General features: G+C 39.8%; 1 protein-coding gene across 1 annotated transcript in view; it reads left to right on the top strand.

Moving 5' to 3' along the window:
- Positions 1–14,056, top strand: part of LOC146320687 (uncharacterized) — a 52,854-nt gene that overhangs the window by 25,861 nt on the left and 12,937 nt on the right. Inside the window, exons 2-4 of the mRNA XM_084729032.1 lie at positions 3,587–3,642; positions 3,809–3,921; positions 6,018–6,092. Coding sequence (XP_084585158.1) covers positions 3,587–3,642; positions 3,809–3,921; positions 6,018–6,092 — 244 coding nt within the window. The remainder of the gene's footprint in view (positions 1–3,586; positions 3,643–3,808; positions 3,922–6,017; positions 6,093–14,056) is intronic.

Here is a 14,056-nt window from a genome sequence, read left to right as displayed (position 1 = left end):
CTACGGAGAAAAATGTCTGAAAAGAGGATCTTTGGGCACACATCTGAGTGAAAGCTCTGGCAGAACAAAGAGTCTCCCACAGCCCAGCGTTTCCTCATGTGCGAGCCTGTTCCCTGTGGGTTGAGAATTTGCACATGCAATTAAGACTCCTTCAGAGGCACAGTGACCTTTGACCTTGACTGCTTGTGAATGCTGACCTTTAGGAATGTTGTGAGGACCAGGGATCAGTAAATATGGATTGGTGTCTGAGCTCTGGATGCTGGTAAGGTTAATGAGGGACTGGAGTATGTTGTTTCTATAGTTATTGTTAAGACTAATCCCTGAAGAGATATGCGGGTGACACGGAGCTCACATGAAGCCGGAGAGCCAAGGAGAATGTTTCCGCAAAGTGTATTTTATTTTAAGGAAAACTTTTTCCCCCTGCCTCCTCCTCCCTGGACTCGAAGCTCAGGCAGGTTGCCTGCACAGGAGCGCAAGATTATATTTTGACAATGACAAGTGATGACAAGTCCTACACTTTAAGTTGATAAGATGGAAATCTGAAAGGAGAACACAGGCTTACTGGCTGTAGCAGTGTCATTGTAGAAGCAGCTATTTCAACTTAGCATGTTTCTTTAATCTCTGATGACATGTCATGGTCATTTTATAATTTAATACAGTAAATATACTACAGATTTCTCCTTTAACAAAATGAGAGAGCATTGTTCAGCCTGCCTCCTCACGCATGCTGGGCCAATGTGCAGCTTGCTCAATAGGGCACACAATATGGTTATTGTGTACTCAGCACACTCACACACACACACACACACACACACACACACACACACACACACACACACACACACACACACACACACACCGATTGACTTTTGTCGCTCTTTGTTCTTTGGAAACACAGAGACTTGTTGTATCAGGAAAAAATAACAGAGTGATTCACAGATGCTAACTGAGTGAGCAGCCTGGTTGCAAAACTGCTGTTGTTTTTACTGGAGCTACAATGTTTTAACTTAATCGATTAATCAATTGAAAGAAAACTTTTTGATAATCGATCACATGTTTCAGTCATTTTTCAAGCAAAAATGTCAAGCATTTGTATGAGTCTTTGGGTTTTCGATTGTTTGACTGGACAGAGGAAGCATTTGAAGGAGTGACTTTGGGCTTTGGGAAAATGTGATCAGCATTTTTCACATTTTGGAGACTAAATGATAATCAGCTAATCACAAAAAGAATCAGGAGATCAACTGATAATGACAATAATAGTTGGAGCCCTACATTAGTCACAATGTTTTAAGTGAATACTTTCTCTTTTTCTCTCTGTTTCTGTGTTTCATGCTCACTGTGTCTCACTCCCTCCGCCTTACACACATCCACAAACACACACAGACACACACATCCACAAACACACACACAGACAGACCATTCACCTTTGGCCCGTTGTAATAGCCGCTCATGGCCTTATGCTCTTGCTACCCAGCTCCAGATGTTATTGACACACCCCCAGGAGTCCTGCAGAGAGCAATTTACACAGACACATGGTCAGACACAGACGCGTGCACAGGCTTGTGCTCACACATACGCACACGTACACAAAGTCTTATTGAGCTTTGACAATTCTTCTCTCTGCAGGCCACCTCGCAAAGTCACTTTACTCTCACACACACACACATTTACCCCCAGCTGTGCTTCAAACACACACATGAATCAGAATCATGTGGGAAGCATGTCATGTCAAATAGCACATGTATCATTTTGCACTAGTGGAATAGATAACAGTCAGGAAGATCCAGAGCATTATAAGTAAAAACCTAGAATCTATTTGTCTTCTGGTTAGTTTCTTTTTGGTTGATTATGATGTGATTTCTGTCTGCAACAAAGATAACAAATACAGCCTGCACTGCGCCTGGTTACATAAAACTATTTAGGCCAAAGTTTCCCTTAAATTATCATCTAAGGATGGCAAGAAAAAAATGAGTTGCATAAAATCACCAAGGATTTCCTTAGGATATTTAGTCTGTAAATGTTTGCTCCTAGCTACTTAACTATTCTCTTATATGTTCAGTGCTTTATGCAGCTGGGCACTGATATTTACTGAAATGTAACTATCTCCCGGGGCCAGTATTCCAAAACCTTTAATCTAGATCAGAAATATCCAGATTTTGTAATCCCTTTTCTGCTGTCTAAGATAAAGCTGATCTTGTAGCTTTTGTCCTGATTTTTCAGAGTTTTCAGATACGATCATTCTGATCCAGATACTGCAAGATCAGGATTACAGAATCTAGATTTGCTGTCTATAGATAGGCTTCCATCTGTTGGTAAAAGTGACATGTCTTTAACACGGGAAGGTGCTGTTTTATTAATTAAATGTCTCAGTGGAACTGTTTTGTCAGCATACTACTGTTTTTATTGAGCAAAAGACCGTAAGTAAAATATGAGTTCACTAGAGCGTGTCTCATTGACCATCCAGCTGGTATATCTGGTTGCAGTGGTGCCTGTGGTAGGTCAAGCTTCCACTGCAGTCGAGAACCTGGTATGCTTTAAGCATGACGCAGATGAGACTTATGTTGCACATTGCACTTATCTGTTTTTGCACTTATCCATTTTTGACAACAGGTTGGAGTTTTTTTGGTGTTCTGATTGAAGATATTAGCATATTGGTTGATTGATTAATTAATAAAATGGATGCTGTTTTTGCATGATCGATTATTTTAATATGCAAGAAATGAATGAAAGAATGATGAAATACATCCTATGAGACGAACATGTCTCTATATCCACCTTGAATCCATGCTGAATTTCCTACTCTGAGTTTTGAAATACCCAAAATAGCATTTTGATCTGGATTATGGGTAGGATTGAATTATAAAATCCATAACCCAGTTTTGTAGACATCTCTTAGTTTTGAAATACATAAATTTTAGATTTAATCCCATTTATATAATTCTGATCTAAATAAGAAAATCACCCAGGAAATCCCTCTGCTCTTGGTTATTTCAGCAGTGGCGCTGTATCAGTGGTCTCATGGAAACACATCGTGAGTTGTTGCGTTGCCGCAGTGACCTGCAGTTTGACTGACTGAAGGGTGCGGTAGGACAGGTTTTCACCTGCAAAATGTCAAAAACCCTGTAGCTGTGAACAGCGCCAGCTGCTTTATTTCACCTTCAGGAACTGTGCGGCAAACGCTAGAAATGAAGGTTATTGTGCTGCCAAGTGCCTTCCTGTTTCATAAATGTACTGCCAAGGCCAAAGTGGACAAGTGCGTGTGTCACAGTCGAAGAGAATTGATTTTTGTTGGTGCATTGTCGAGATGCTTTGCACAGCAGGGGAGCTTTTTACAGTTTAGACAAAGTATGTGCAGTAAAACATCTGGCCATGAGTGTGTGCGTGCCTTTGTGTGTCCCCTGTGAACACATGGTGTACCCAGCTGTCCACATGTTCCTGCTCGGATATGAAAGTTTTGGATGAGCCTTTATTCTTCAGCATCAAACAAGTAGTCATTTAGTCCAGAACTTTGTTCTCTCCCTCTCTCTCTCATCTTTGTTACCCGTATTTCTCAGCAGCTGACCTTTGTGTATCTGTATGTTCACAGGGCAATATTCGCATATGATGGATTCAGCAACAAGCTCAAACTGGCTGACTCAGGAGGTAAGATGGACTGTCATGTGCCTCTTGTGTTTAGAGAATATTCTAACATTCTTACAATTTGCTGTTGAAAGAAAATGTTGCATTTTTGTTGTCAAACTGTCCGTCATTCAGTCCTTTTTCCTTTGTTCTCTCAATCTTCTCCCTGTGTCTGTCTCCTGTCTAATAGCGGGTGGTGTGGTGGAGCTGGCAGGGAAGTTTCACATTTCCAAGCCTCAGTATGGACTGTGCAAAGTGGGAAGTGTGGAGACAGGAGGCCCCCGGATTGCTATGATCAGCTGGGTGAGTGGCAGACAGGCTCAGGGGGCTTAGGCTTAAAGAAACACACATACCAGCACAAATGACCAAAACACACATGTATGCTTAGTGCATACGTACACTCCTAGAAATTAGGGTTCCAGAAGGGTTCTTCCTAAAGGGCTCAGGTTCTACTCACAACTATTTCCTTCTGAAGAACCTTTTTTGAAGAAAGGGTTCAGACTAAGGGTTTCATTTTCCTTTTATTTTGGAAGAAACAGTTCTTCAAGGATTGTTGAAATCCTTGAGGAACTCTTTTGCCAAGGGTTCTTTGTTGCATAAAAAAGGGTTCTTGGTAGAACCCCCTGGGTGGGCTCTTGTTAGCACCGTTAGAAGGTAGAAAGGTTCTGCATCCACCCCCCAGAAAGGGTCTTGGGTGGAACCGTTACACCATGGAAGGGTTCTAAATGAAACCTTTCACAGATGATTCGAGGTATAACTCTTTATATTGAGTTCTTAGTAGAACTCTCTGAAAGGGCTCCAAGTGAAACCTTTATGAAAGGTTCTATCAGGAACCAAAAAAGCCAAAGAACCTTTTATGGTTAGCACCTTTATATCTAAGAGTGTGTGACAATAGCAGGCAGGAACACACACAAGCACTCATTTAGATACAGCGAGGTCATTAGCAGTTCCAACATAATGGGTTTAACATCTTAAGTGGTCACATACAAAAAACTCTTTACACTTAATCTGTAAAATGCTCTGGAGAAAATCCTAAACCTCTTGTCTTATTCACATTGTTTGGCCCTGTTTTGACACAGGCTTATTTGGCATCTGACATGTGGGAAAATGGTGTGAGAATATGTGAGAATTACATCATCGTGGTACAAAAGCTTATGAATCACTGGGCGACCAAACGGTGCAGAACGTGCAGTGCTCCTCATCTGAGTTTCATGTTGGACAGTTGTGGGAGACTTAAATGACTCAGAACGTTCTTTTATGCAGAGTTGTAGTAAATAGGCAGGTTGCCACGGCCTCTGAAAATCCACAGTAGTTCTAAATGCAACCATAGAAAGTCATATACATGTATCGACGCCAGAGATTTGGACTTGAGTCAGAGTCAAGTCATAAATTTGGTGACTTTCGACTCAAATTAAGCAAATCAAAAAAGTCCTGCAACTTGACTTGGGCTTTAACTCCAGTGACTCATAATTTCACTTGGACGTGCGCCTTTTCAATTGAAAATTCTTGATACCTTCCCCCAAACCCAAAGATTAAAAAGTCTGTTATTTAAAAAGTGTGCCAAGAATCAGTTCATTTCTTTTCATTTCTTGAATCAGCGAACTTTAACATGATTCATTCTCAGCAAGTCGACACTTAGTTCCCCAGATCCACTCTGTTTGAATCGATTTGACAACATCCAGTCAAGTTGCGGGGGAGAGAACCATGAGGAACTAAGAACTATGTTACATTGTTCACATAAAAAAATGACAGTGTGGTCAACAAAAAATGATTTGTGTGAATTGCAACATGACAACTTTGTTAGATGAAATTGCACAAAGAATAGTAAGAGTTTGGCGATATGTTAAAAGAATAGATATGAAAATATTCTGGTTCTACAAGCTTTTTACCTTTCACTCATCCTCTGGCTCAGCAGGTTTGTACTATGCAGCTCAGTCTGTTGCTGAGCAGTGGCCCGTACTTTACACACCAATAAATTAGCAAGACCAAAAAATGTCTCCCAGAAAAACCAACTGCGAAGTTTAGGACTTAAATGCAAAGATCTGAGAAGCTTTACTCTGTTGCTGGTCCACACTGATGGTGGCAGCAGGCAAAGCTGTGATTTTAGTCAGAAGTTGCATCTGTGAAAAATGTACGTGCACATGCGTGTTTGACATATTAGTTTTATTAATATACAAGATAATGTTGTACTCTGTGGTGATATGCTGTAAAATTCACTTCATAATGATTCAGTAAGTCATCTACCCCAGTGGTCAGTTTTACAAAACAAGGATTACACTCAGCTACAACAATGTGAATGGTATTGTTCCTCAGTCTGTCTTCCTCTTCCTCTTCTTTTAGTCTCCTCAGAGAGAGGTATGACATGAATGTAAGTGTCTACATCCTGTGTTTGTCTGCAGGTCGGCCAAAATGTGGAGGAGTACCGGAGGAAAGAATGTGCCAGTCACATCCCAGCCGTCAAGAACTTCTTCAAGGTGCAGTAGATCATGATGTGCTTACGTAATCACTCATTACTAAGCTTTGAAACTGACACACTCTGTGTGCTTTAATGTGCACTATATCCAGTGGATTGTCCTTTTGTTTGGTTTCCCCACTTAAAGATGACAACAGCTGAGAAATCTTTAGCATTAAGGAGGGGCAGAAGCAGCAGAGTACATGAAAACACTGTCAACATAATACCTGGTACTCCCAGAGAAAAAAAGGTTGTGTCCTGTTCTGTTTTCTTTAACCCTGGACTCTAGACTTTGTGCTCACAAACTCTATATTTACACACGGTAGTTTACTTTGTATTGTTTTGAGAGTTTCCTGTCCTCAGTCCACTTCCTGCTCTATTGAAGTGTTGGTCTTAGGTTTGATTGGTCTGTCCGCGTTGTCTCTACCAGGGGTGGGGGGCAGCTGAGTTTTGGGTTGAAAGCTGCATTGTTTGTGGTTCAAACCAAAGTCACTTCACAAACTCAAGTGGAAGTAAAGGGAACAGAGAATAGAGAACTTCTGTGTATTTTTATGATTCAGGTGCAAATGAGAAACTGTCTTTCACCGTATGAGCTGCAACTTCTTCTCCTGTCCATCTGTGCTGCTCAAACTGTTTATTTAGCTTCAGTGTGATGAGGAGAAGTTCAGCTGACCTCTGGGTTTATGAGTTTCCATATAAAGGCATCACCCAGCTAACTGCTGAAGCATCTGTGGAATGTTTGTTGTTTTTTTTGTCTCTGTTTTTTATGTCAATTCTGGGATTTGCGAGCCGCTGTATGAGAGACCCTCACCCTTCTGTGAGACTATCAGTGTGTGCGTTTGTGTAGGTTTGTGTGTGTGTGAGCACCCCTGGGCCTGCATACATTCTCATATGGGATTTCAAAATTGTAGAGAAATGATGACATGGTCAATATGACATGGACTGAAGAAAATTGTCTTTTGTCAAACCTTGTCAAACACACTCATCCATACATTAAAGAGACAGTTCACCCTAAAATCACAAATCAAAGATCTATTCTAGATCTACATCTTTTGTGTGTGAGTTTTTTGAGATATCAGCTGTAGAGATGTCTGCCTTCTCTGAAATATAATGGAACTAGATGACACTTGGTTTGGTTTGTGGTTCTCAAAATGTCGAAAGCACATTTGAAATTTGTCTCAAGATACTTACTCAAGATAATTCACAGACCTTGTTGTGAGCAGATTCATGTAGGGATTATTTTTTTTCTACTAAACATCAACCATATAACTTTGCAGATATGTCCTACTCAGCATAACTGTAACCTCTCAGGTAACACTTTAGTGGTAGTTAAGAGGTCATAAGGCCCTTATAAGACACTTATTAATTGTCAAAAAGCCATCCATGATATGCACTGATGGATACACCCAGAAACTGTTTGTGTGTGTTATTTTCCTGTTCATTTAGATATTTAGAAATTGTCTTGATATTGGGGGAAGGCATGGTGCAATAACACAAAAGAAAAATAATCAGTATTTCCCTCAAATATATGAAAGAAAAACTAAAGCAATGAGCCTGTTTTGAAAATGTAAAAAGTAGAAAGTACAGATATTTGTGTTAAAATATGACAGCACTGGATGTAAACCTTAATGGCGTCCTCCTCAGCTTAGCTCTGACCTCTCCAGCAACACTTAATGTTAAGATGCTTGTAATAAGCATTGCTTAATAGGTCATAAGGCCCTTATAAGATGCATATTAATCATCAGAAAGCATGGGATGCCCAAGTAGCTTACCTGGTAGAGTGTGTGTTCCATCTATTAAGACTTATTTCAGTACCTGGGCTCAAATCCAGCCCCCTAAAAACATGGTGTTACTTTTTGTAAGATACACTTAGGTTTTTGCTCCTTGTGCTGTTGATTTTAGGGAGTCTCCATCTCTTGTGTCTCTCTTCAGCTATTACTTTCCAATAAATGCAACATACCTGAAAGTCATATCTTTTTAAAAAGCATGGTTAAGTGCTAATAAGTGCATAGTAAAGGGTTTAATAATCTTAATAAGTCTTGTTCGCACTTTAGATCCAATACCCCCAAAATGCATAGCTAACTGTGAATAAGTGCATAGTTAACTGCCAATAAATGCATAATTAAGTGTGTGTACACTTACACATCTAATATAGCAACAACAAAAAATGTGTTTATGTGTTACTTTTCAGGACCTAAGAAAAAACGCCATGCTTTCAGCTTTGTGGCAATGCATTTTTCAGATGATTCATTTGATTTCGAAATGGTTTGTTTGACTTACGAAAAAAGGAGAAGTGTCTGAGGTCACAATGGAGCTTTGCCTCCTTCAGTTTTATTGAAAAATTCAAAATCAGAAACATTTGGGGATAAGTGGTTTTCACAGGACAGCGACGATGTTAAAAAGCATCACGTAAGAGCCTTTTTGCCTATTAACTTAAACTTATTACAGTCTCCTTAATATAAAGTGTTACCAAAAATAGTTTCTACATGAAACTGCTCACAACAAGGTCTGTGGATTTTCTTGAGTAACCAGATCATGATTTCTGTAAAGAGACTGTTGCTGTTGAGATCAGATGTATTTTTTGGCCCTTTCAGCACCACAGGCTGGTGCTATCAAGTTCCATTGTACTTGAGAGAGGGCAGACACCTCTATGCACAATATCTCTAAAACTTGGCAACTGAGGCTGCCAACACACTTCTCTGTAAATTTGACAAAACGGGGAACAGAAACAATTTGTTTCAAAATACCAAACTGTTTTTCTTGTGAGCTTAAACTGTCTAAGAAAAGCAGTTTCCATTACTCAGCAGTACAAGCTTAGGCTTCGTATTTGAAAGTAATTCAGGCTAAGTTAGAACATACCGTATCACCTTGAACCATCATTGCCGAGCATAAGGTGTGGATTTGCAGAAATATCCTGACCTAAGACCTGTGGTGATGATACATAACTGCACTATCCTGCTGGCGTCATGTTTTTCACACTCTGTTAAAGCCACGTAATCGTCTTTAATGACCCTTCCCGTCATGTACATAGTTCATGAACAAAAGATTGTTGAAAACTTGCTTCATGTGCTGGCAAAGACTGATTCAAACATCATGGGAAGCTTGTAAAACAGCACAACTGTCTGTGTCATACCTCTGTCTGGGAAATCATCTGGGGTTGCTGTGTGATAAATTCTTCAAAACTGATTACATCAACTGGTTTGTTTAATAGTTTATATCTGTCTTTAGCTGCTCAGTTGCATTTTACAGCCAAATGACAAAAAGTAGAAGTTCAAGAAGTGCAATGTTCTTGAAGTGATTTTCTTTTTGAAGTCGGGTTGTATGAGGTAGTAATCCATGGTCACTCCCCGAGTTTGGAGAAGCAGCAGGAGTGCTGTTATAGGAAGCTATGGCTTGATTCCACTGGGCAAGGCTGTGTTGCGTTATGGTTATGTCTGTCTGAGGTGATCGAGGCCATCCTACGCACTACTTGTGATTTCATCAAATGTGCTGCAGCACGTCCCAGAACTGGCTCTTCAGTCTGCTCTGCTTCTAATGGAAACTACGACATTTGTCTTTTTTAAATTTAGCGCACACTTTAACTGATACAGATTTTTTTAAGGTGGGTCTTTTTTTAAAAGGCTAAAATGTGCTTTACTGCTGATCTTGTCCAGTACATTGCAGTACATTGCTTAGCTTCCTACGCTGGTACTCCTCCTGCTGTTCTGAACTGGGAGCATGCCGACTACCATCTACTGTAGGTAATACACTGACATAAGTACCTTGTACAACTCTACTTCAAGAACTCTGAAACAGCTCTTTAAGTTTGTACTTGGGGAGTAAACTTTACAAATATCTGATCTTTCAAGGATAACAAGAAACAAATCAAACCAAACTACATTGATGGATTTTTGCATTGAGTACAACCTTTCTCCTCCAATACTACACATCTTAATGTCAGACGGTGTCAAAGAAATGGCACTCTATAATGTATGTATGAAATTTCATACTAGGCTATGTGCTTCAAGAAATTACTGTAAAATTGCGAGGTCATATGATAGTTGCTTTATTACCTTGCAAGTGAAGGTTTTATTTTTCTATTTTCCACATTTAGCAGAATATAAAGAGATGCTGCAGCCTTAAACAGTCCTGATTCTCAGCTAAACTCGTACTTGACCTTGCAAAAACTGAAAAAAAAACTACTGAAATGATGTACATACATACAGATGATAATAACTGGGGGGTCAATTTTTTTGTTTTCTTAAAGTGTTGGCTTTGGAAACAGTTAGTTAGAATTTCCCTTGGCACTTCGAGTTTATTATTTGCTTTTTTAGTTCTCTCTTTTTTTTCAACTTTGTCTGCTTCTTTCTGGCTCACTCCACTGCATGTCCCAGCTGGCAGTGAGGGGGTTTTGTCAAGGCGAGTCTGCAGCGGCAGCAGATTTGGGTATGTTACATACTGTACTCCAGAGTGGCGTTACGTTATGAAAGATCAAATATGAATAGGGTGCAGATGTTTCCATTGTTCTACATTTCCAATGGAATAAGAGCACAATAGCATAGTTGAGTCAGAAGGGCTTTGCGTTTCTGACTTATACTACTTTTGGGGACACATTTCAGACTTGAGACCAGTTAATTGGGGACAGCTGGTGCAAGTGGGGACCAAAGTCCCCTCATGGAAAAAAAAAAAAAGATAATTGGGTCTGTGGTTAAGGTTAGGTTAATGGTTACAGTTAGCAAGTAGCGGTTGTGGGCAGCTTTAGGGTAAGTCAAGTGAATGGAGCACTATGTAATGTCCTCAGAAATTACATAAGTAAACAACGTGTATGTGTGTGTATGTGTGTGTGTGTGGGAGAGAGAGAGATGAGAAGGCAGATATAGGAGTATCTGACACAGTAGTCAGATATGATGAGAAAGGGCTGTAAAAACGGAAATGAAGACATACGAGGAGTTGAATCTTTTTTTAAAAGCTTTTTCTAAGATCTATCTCGCGATTAATCAAACGTGTTATGATAACAACCATATTTGGCCACATGACAGCCTGGCATAAGCCTACGTGTCTTTTAAGGTGGAGCAGGAGATTTGGATTGCAACAAAGAACAATACCTCTTTTGTAAACAAGGACTAAAGCAACAAGTTCGGGTCAAACCACTAAACCCTGAAGCATTTTAGATCATTCAAATCTGTCATCTTGCCCTGACGCACACTTGAGAGAGAGGCTTTAGTTTCATGTCAGTCAACATAACCTTTTATTGCTCCTTCTGTCTCATTTCAACTGAGGAGCTCCCATAACAAATATAAATGGCATATCTTCTTGGGAACATATAATACACCATTAATATAACAAAGTTCCCATCTTACTGTTTATGAATCATCTTACACAGTGTGCAAAATACCCGGGGGGTGTTTACCCCTACTTAGTGCCCCAATGATATGCTATTAGACATACACTAAGATTTTATGGATGCAAGCCAAGGCAATCAACCTGGTTATAAACTCTTTGCACTCACATCATATTTAGAGGCCATTCACACAATCACACAATCACACAACAACTATACTCTGCACCAGAACTTTCACCTCTCTCTAACTGTTTGTTAACACTTTCAGTGACGCAGTTACAAACCAGCTACCAGTGAAGAGGTGTTCAAGCGCTCATTTGTGTCAATGACTGCTAGTGTGTAGACCCAGCAAACATGGATTCTCAAACTGCATTTTTAATTTGTCGATGTTGCATTAAGAAAAAGTGGTAGGCTTAAATAAAACTGGAAACTGGTTTAGGGCAAGAATACATTTTTTTCCATTGATTACATGGTGCAGGAGTTGCGGGAAGTGTCATTTACCCACCTGCTTCGTTGTCCAACCAGTCAGCACCTGCACCAGCTACTGCATCATGTCCATCTCCGTCTCTCTGAGAGAAGCCTCAGCTTGGCGTTGAGTGTGCTGGAAACGAGCCCCCAACCTGCCCGTGCATGTGGTGGTAGCTGCAGAATAACCAGCATTAACTCCAACATTAGCAAGTAATGAACTTTGAGAATTTATTTCACATATGTCCGCATGTGTACTGAATCAACACTAAGATGTCAAGGATGAAAAATAATGCAATATGTAATACAATATTTGGACTACTGCCCATTTGCAATAGTGGAACCCATGGAAGAAGGCCAAGAACAGATACTAGACAGAGGAAGCTTAAAAAACATCTAGTGACAACTGCAGTTTACTATTTTATTTATGTTATTTTGCACCATGTTTGTAATGATTTAACTAAGAGTGGAACAACATCTATCATAAGTAACACACCAATCACATGGGTCAGACCTCAACTTCGGACACTTGAGTATCTCCACATCCACCAGTGTCTCCTGAGTTACAGACAGACTGTACAGTACGAAGCAGTCCGGTTCCAGTCAGAGCAGACAGTTTGTGCAGAGTTGAACACAATTATATCGAGCCGGTACCTCTACCTGTCACATCACCTTGGGCTCCTTTTCCTCCTGGAGAGGTTGTATTCTTATACCCACAGACAGTTTTCATTGCCGTGGTCATCAATGCCAGAAAATCATAAAAATATGGTTGATTCACATGCAACATCCAACTTGGGCATTATGAAAATATCTGGGGCATGGTTAGGGGTGATTATGACATATTTACCTAAATAGAGCAGCTTACTAACTAAGCTATTTGTGAACTCAAATAAGGTAAAAGCTTTGGCACTTGTGAAGTCATTACATGTACAGAAAAATGCGTAATAGGGTTGAAACGGAGTGAGAAGAACAATGAGGGGAAGGTGTGAGACCAAAAGGAGGGTAAGGGCTTCATCTCATCTCAAAGACTTGTGGTTCACATCTGAAACAAGAGGATAAAAGAGGCTATTTTTTGATATATGAAACTCCTAGTAAGCAGTAAAACTGTTTATATAGCACCTTTCAAAGTACAGGTTACAAAATCCTTTACATCAGTAAAAAAAAAACTGTTCTGGCCTTTTCTATAAAAACACAAAGCACACAGCACATACTATCTAAAACATTCAAAAGTACAAATGTACATCTGAAAATACATACAACATACAGTAATGCATATCTGACCAACAGAAAACATACAACAAAAGACCCATCTGGATCTGACCTTTGGAACTATTGAAAAGTCATCCCAAAAAAGCGGGTTTTAAATGTTGTTTGAAACAGCTGACAGACAGAGAGAGAAGGTCTAATAGGAGGGCGGAGTTTGGGTGCTAGGACAAAACTGCAGTCGCCTTCAGGTGTTTTTTTACACTCGGCATTTTGATTGGCTGGTAACTTGGTGGTGTAAGGGGCAGAAGCTTGGAAACACACACAGGAGCTTGGCTGTGAAGTGCCTCCTAAGTAGGACTAGGCACTGTTTGTTTGTTTTTGGTTTTTTTTTTGGTGCTAAAATGGTACCAGAACCCCACTGGTGCCTGAACTGACGCTGACGGTCGAGGACATGAAACAGTTATAGTACTAATAACAGCAAAATAAATAAACATTACAAGTTCAAACTTCAGCAGCTCTTTGAGGATTATTATTATAATTTTCTAACCCGAGGAAAGGCTGCTGTCATCATCATCAGTGGTCTCTCTATCATAGATATAAATGGATAGTCATTGTGACACGTCTCATCTAGTGTGTCACATCTATGCTCCCCATCTCCAGGGCCTCTCATTGCTTACAAAAAAAAAAAAACATGTTTTGTGTCACCCAATGCTTCTCCCATGTATTAACAACTGTTTTGACACTACTTTCTTTTAACTAGCAAAAAAAGTAGAGTCTACTGCAGAAAGAAAGTAGCTCCTAAATGAAAGTGCTCACAGCAAGGTATTTGGATTATTTTGAGTAATCAGTTCATGATTTTTGGAAAGAAATGTTGCTGTTTAGCTTTTCAAATTGATTTTTTTGGCACTTTGAGCACCACAGGACTAGTGCCATCCAAAACTAGGCAACTGACAGGTTTAGAATGATAAAAAGCACCACAGGCCAGAGGAAAAAAT

Source organism: Lutjanus erythropterus, chromosome 10 (genome assembly GCF_056507025.1).
Source record: "Lutjanus erythropterus isolate fLutEry1 chromosome 10, fLutEry1.hap2, whole genome shotgun sequence".
Lineage (NCBI taxonomy): Eukaryota > Metazoa > Chordata > Actinopteri > Lutjaniformes > Lutjanidae > Lutjanus > Lutjanus erythropterus.
Note: the sequence above shows the minus strand (reverse complement) of the source record. Positions and strands in the feature narration are given on the sequence as shown.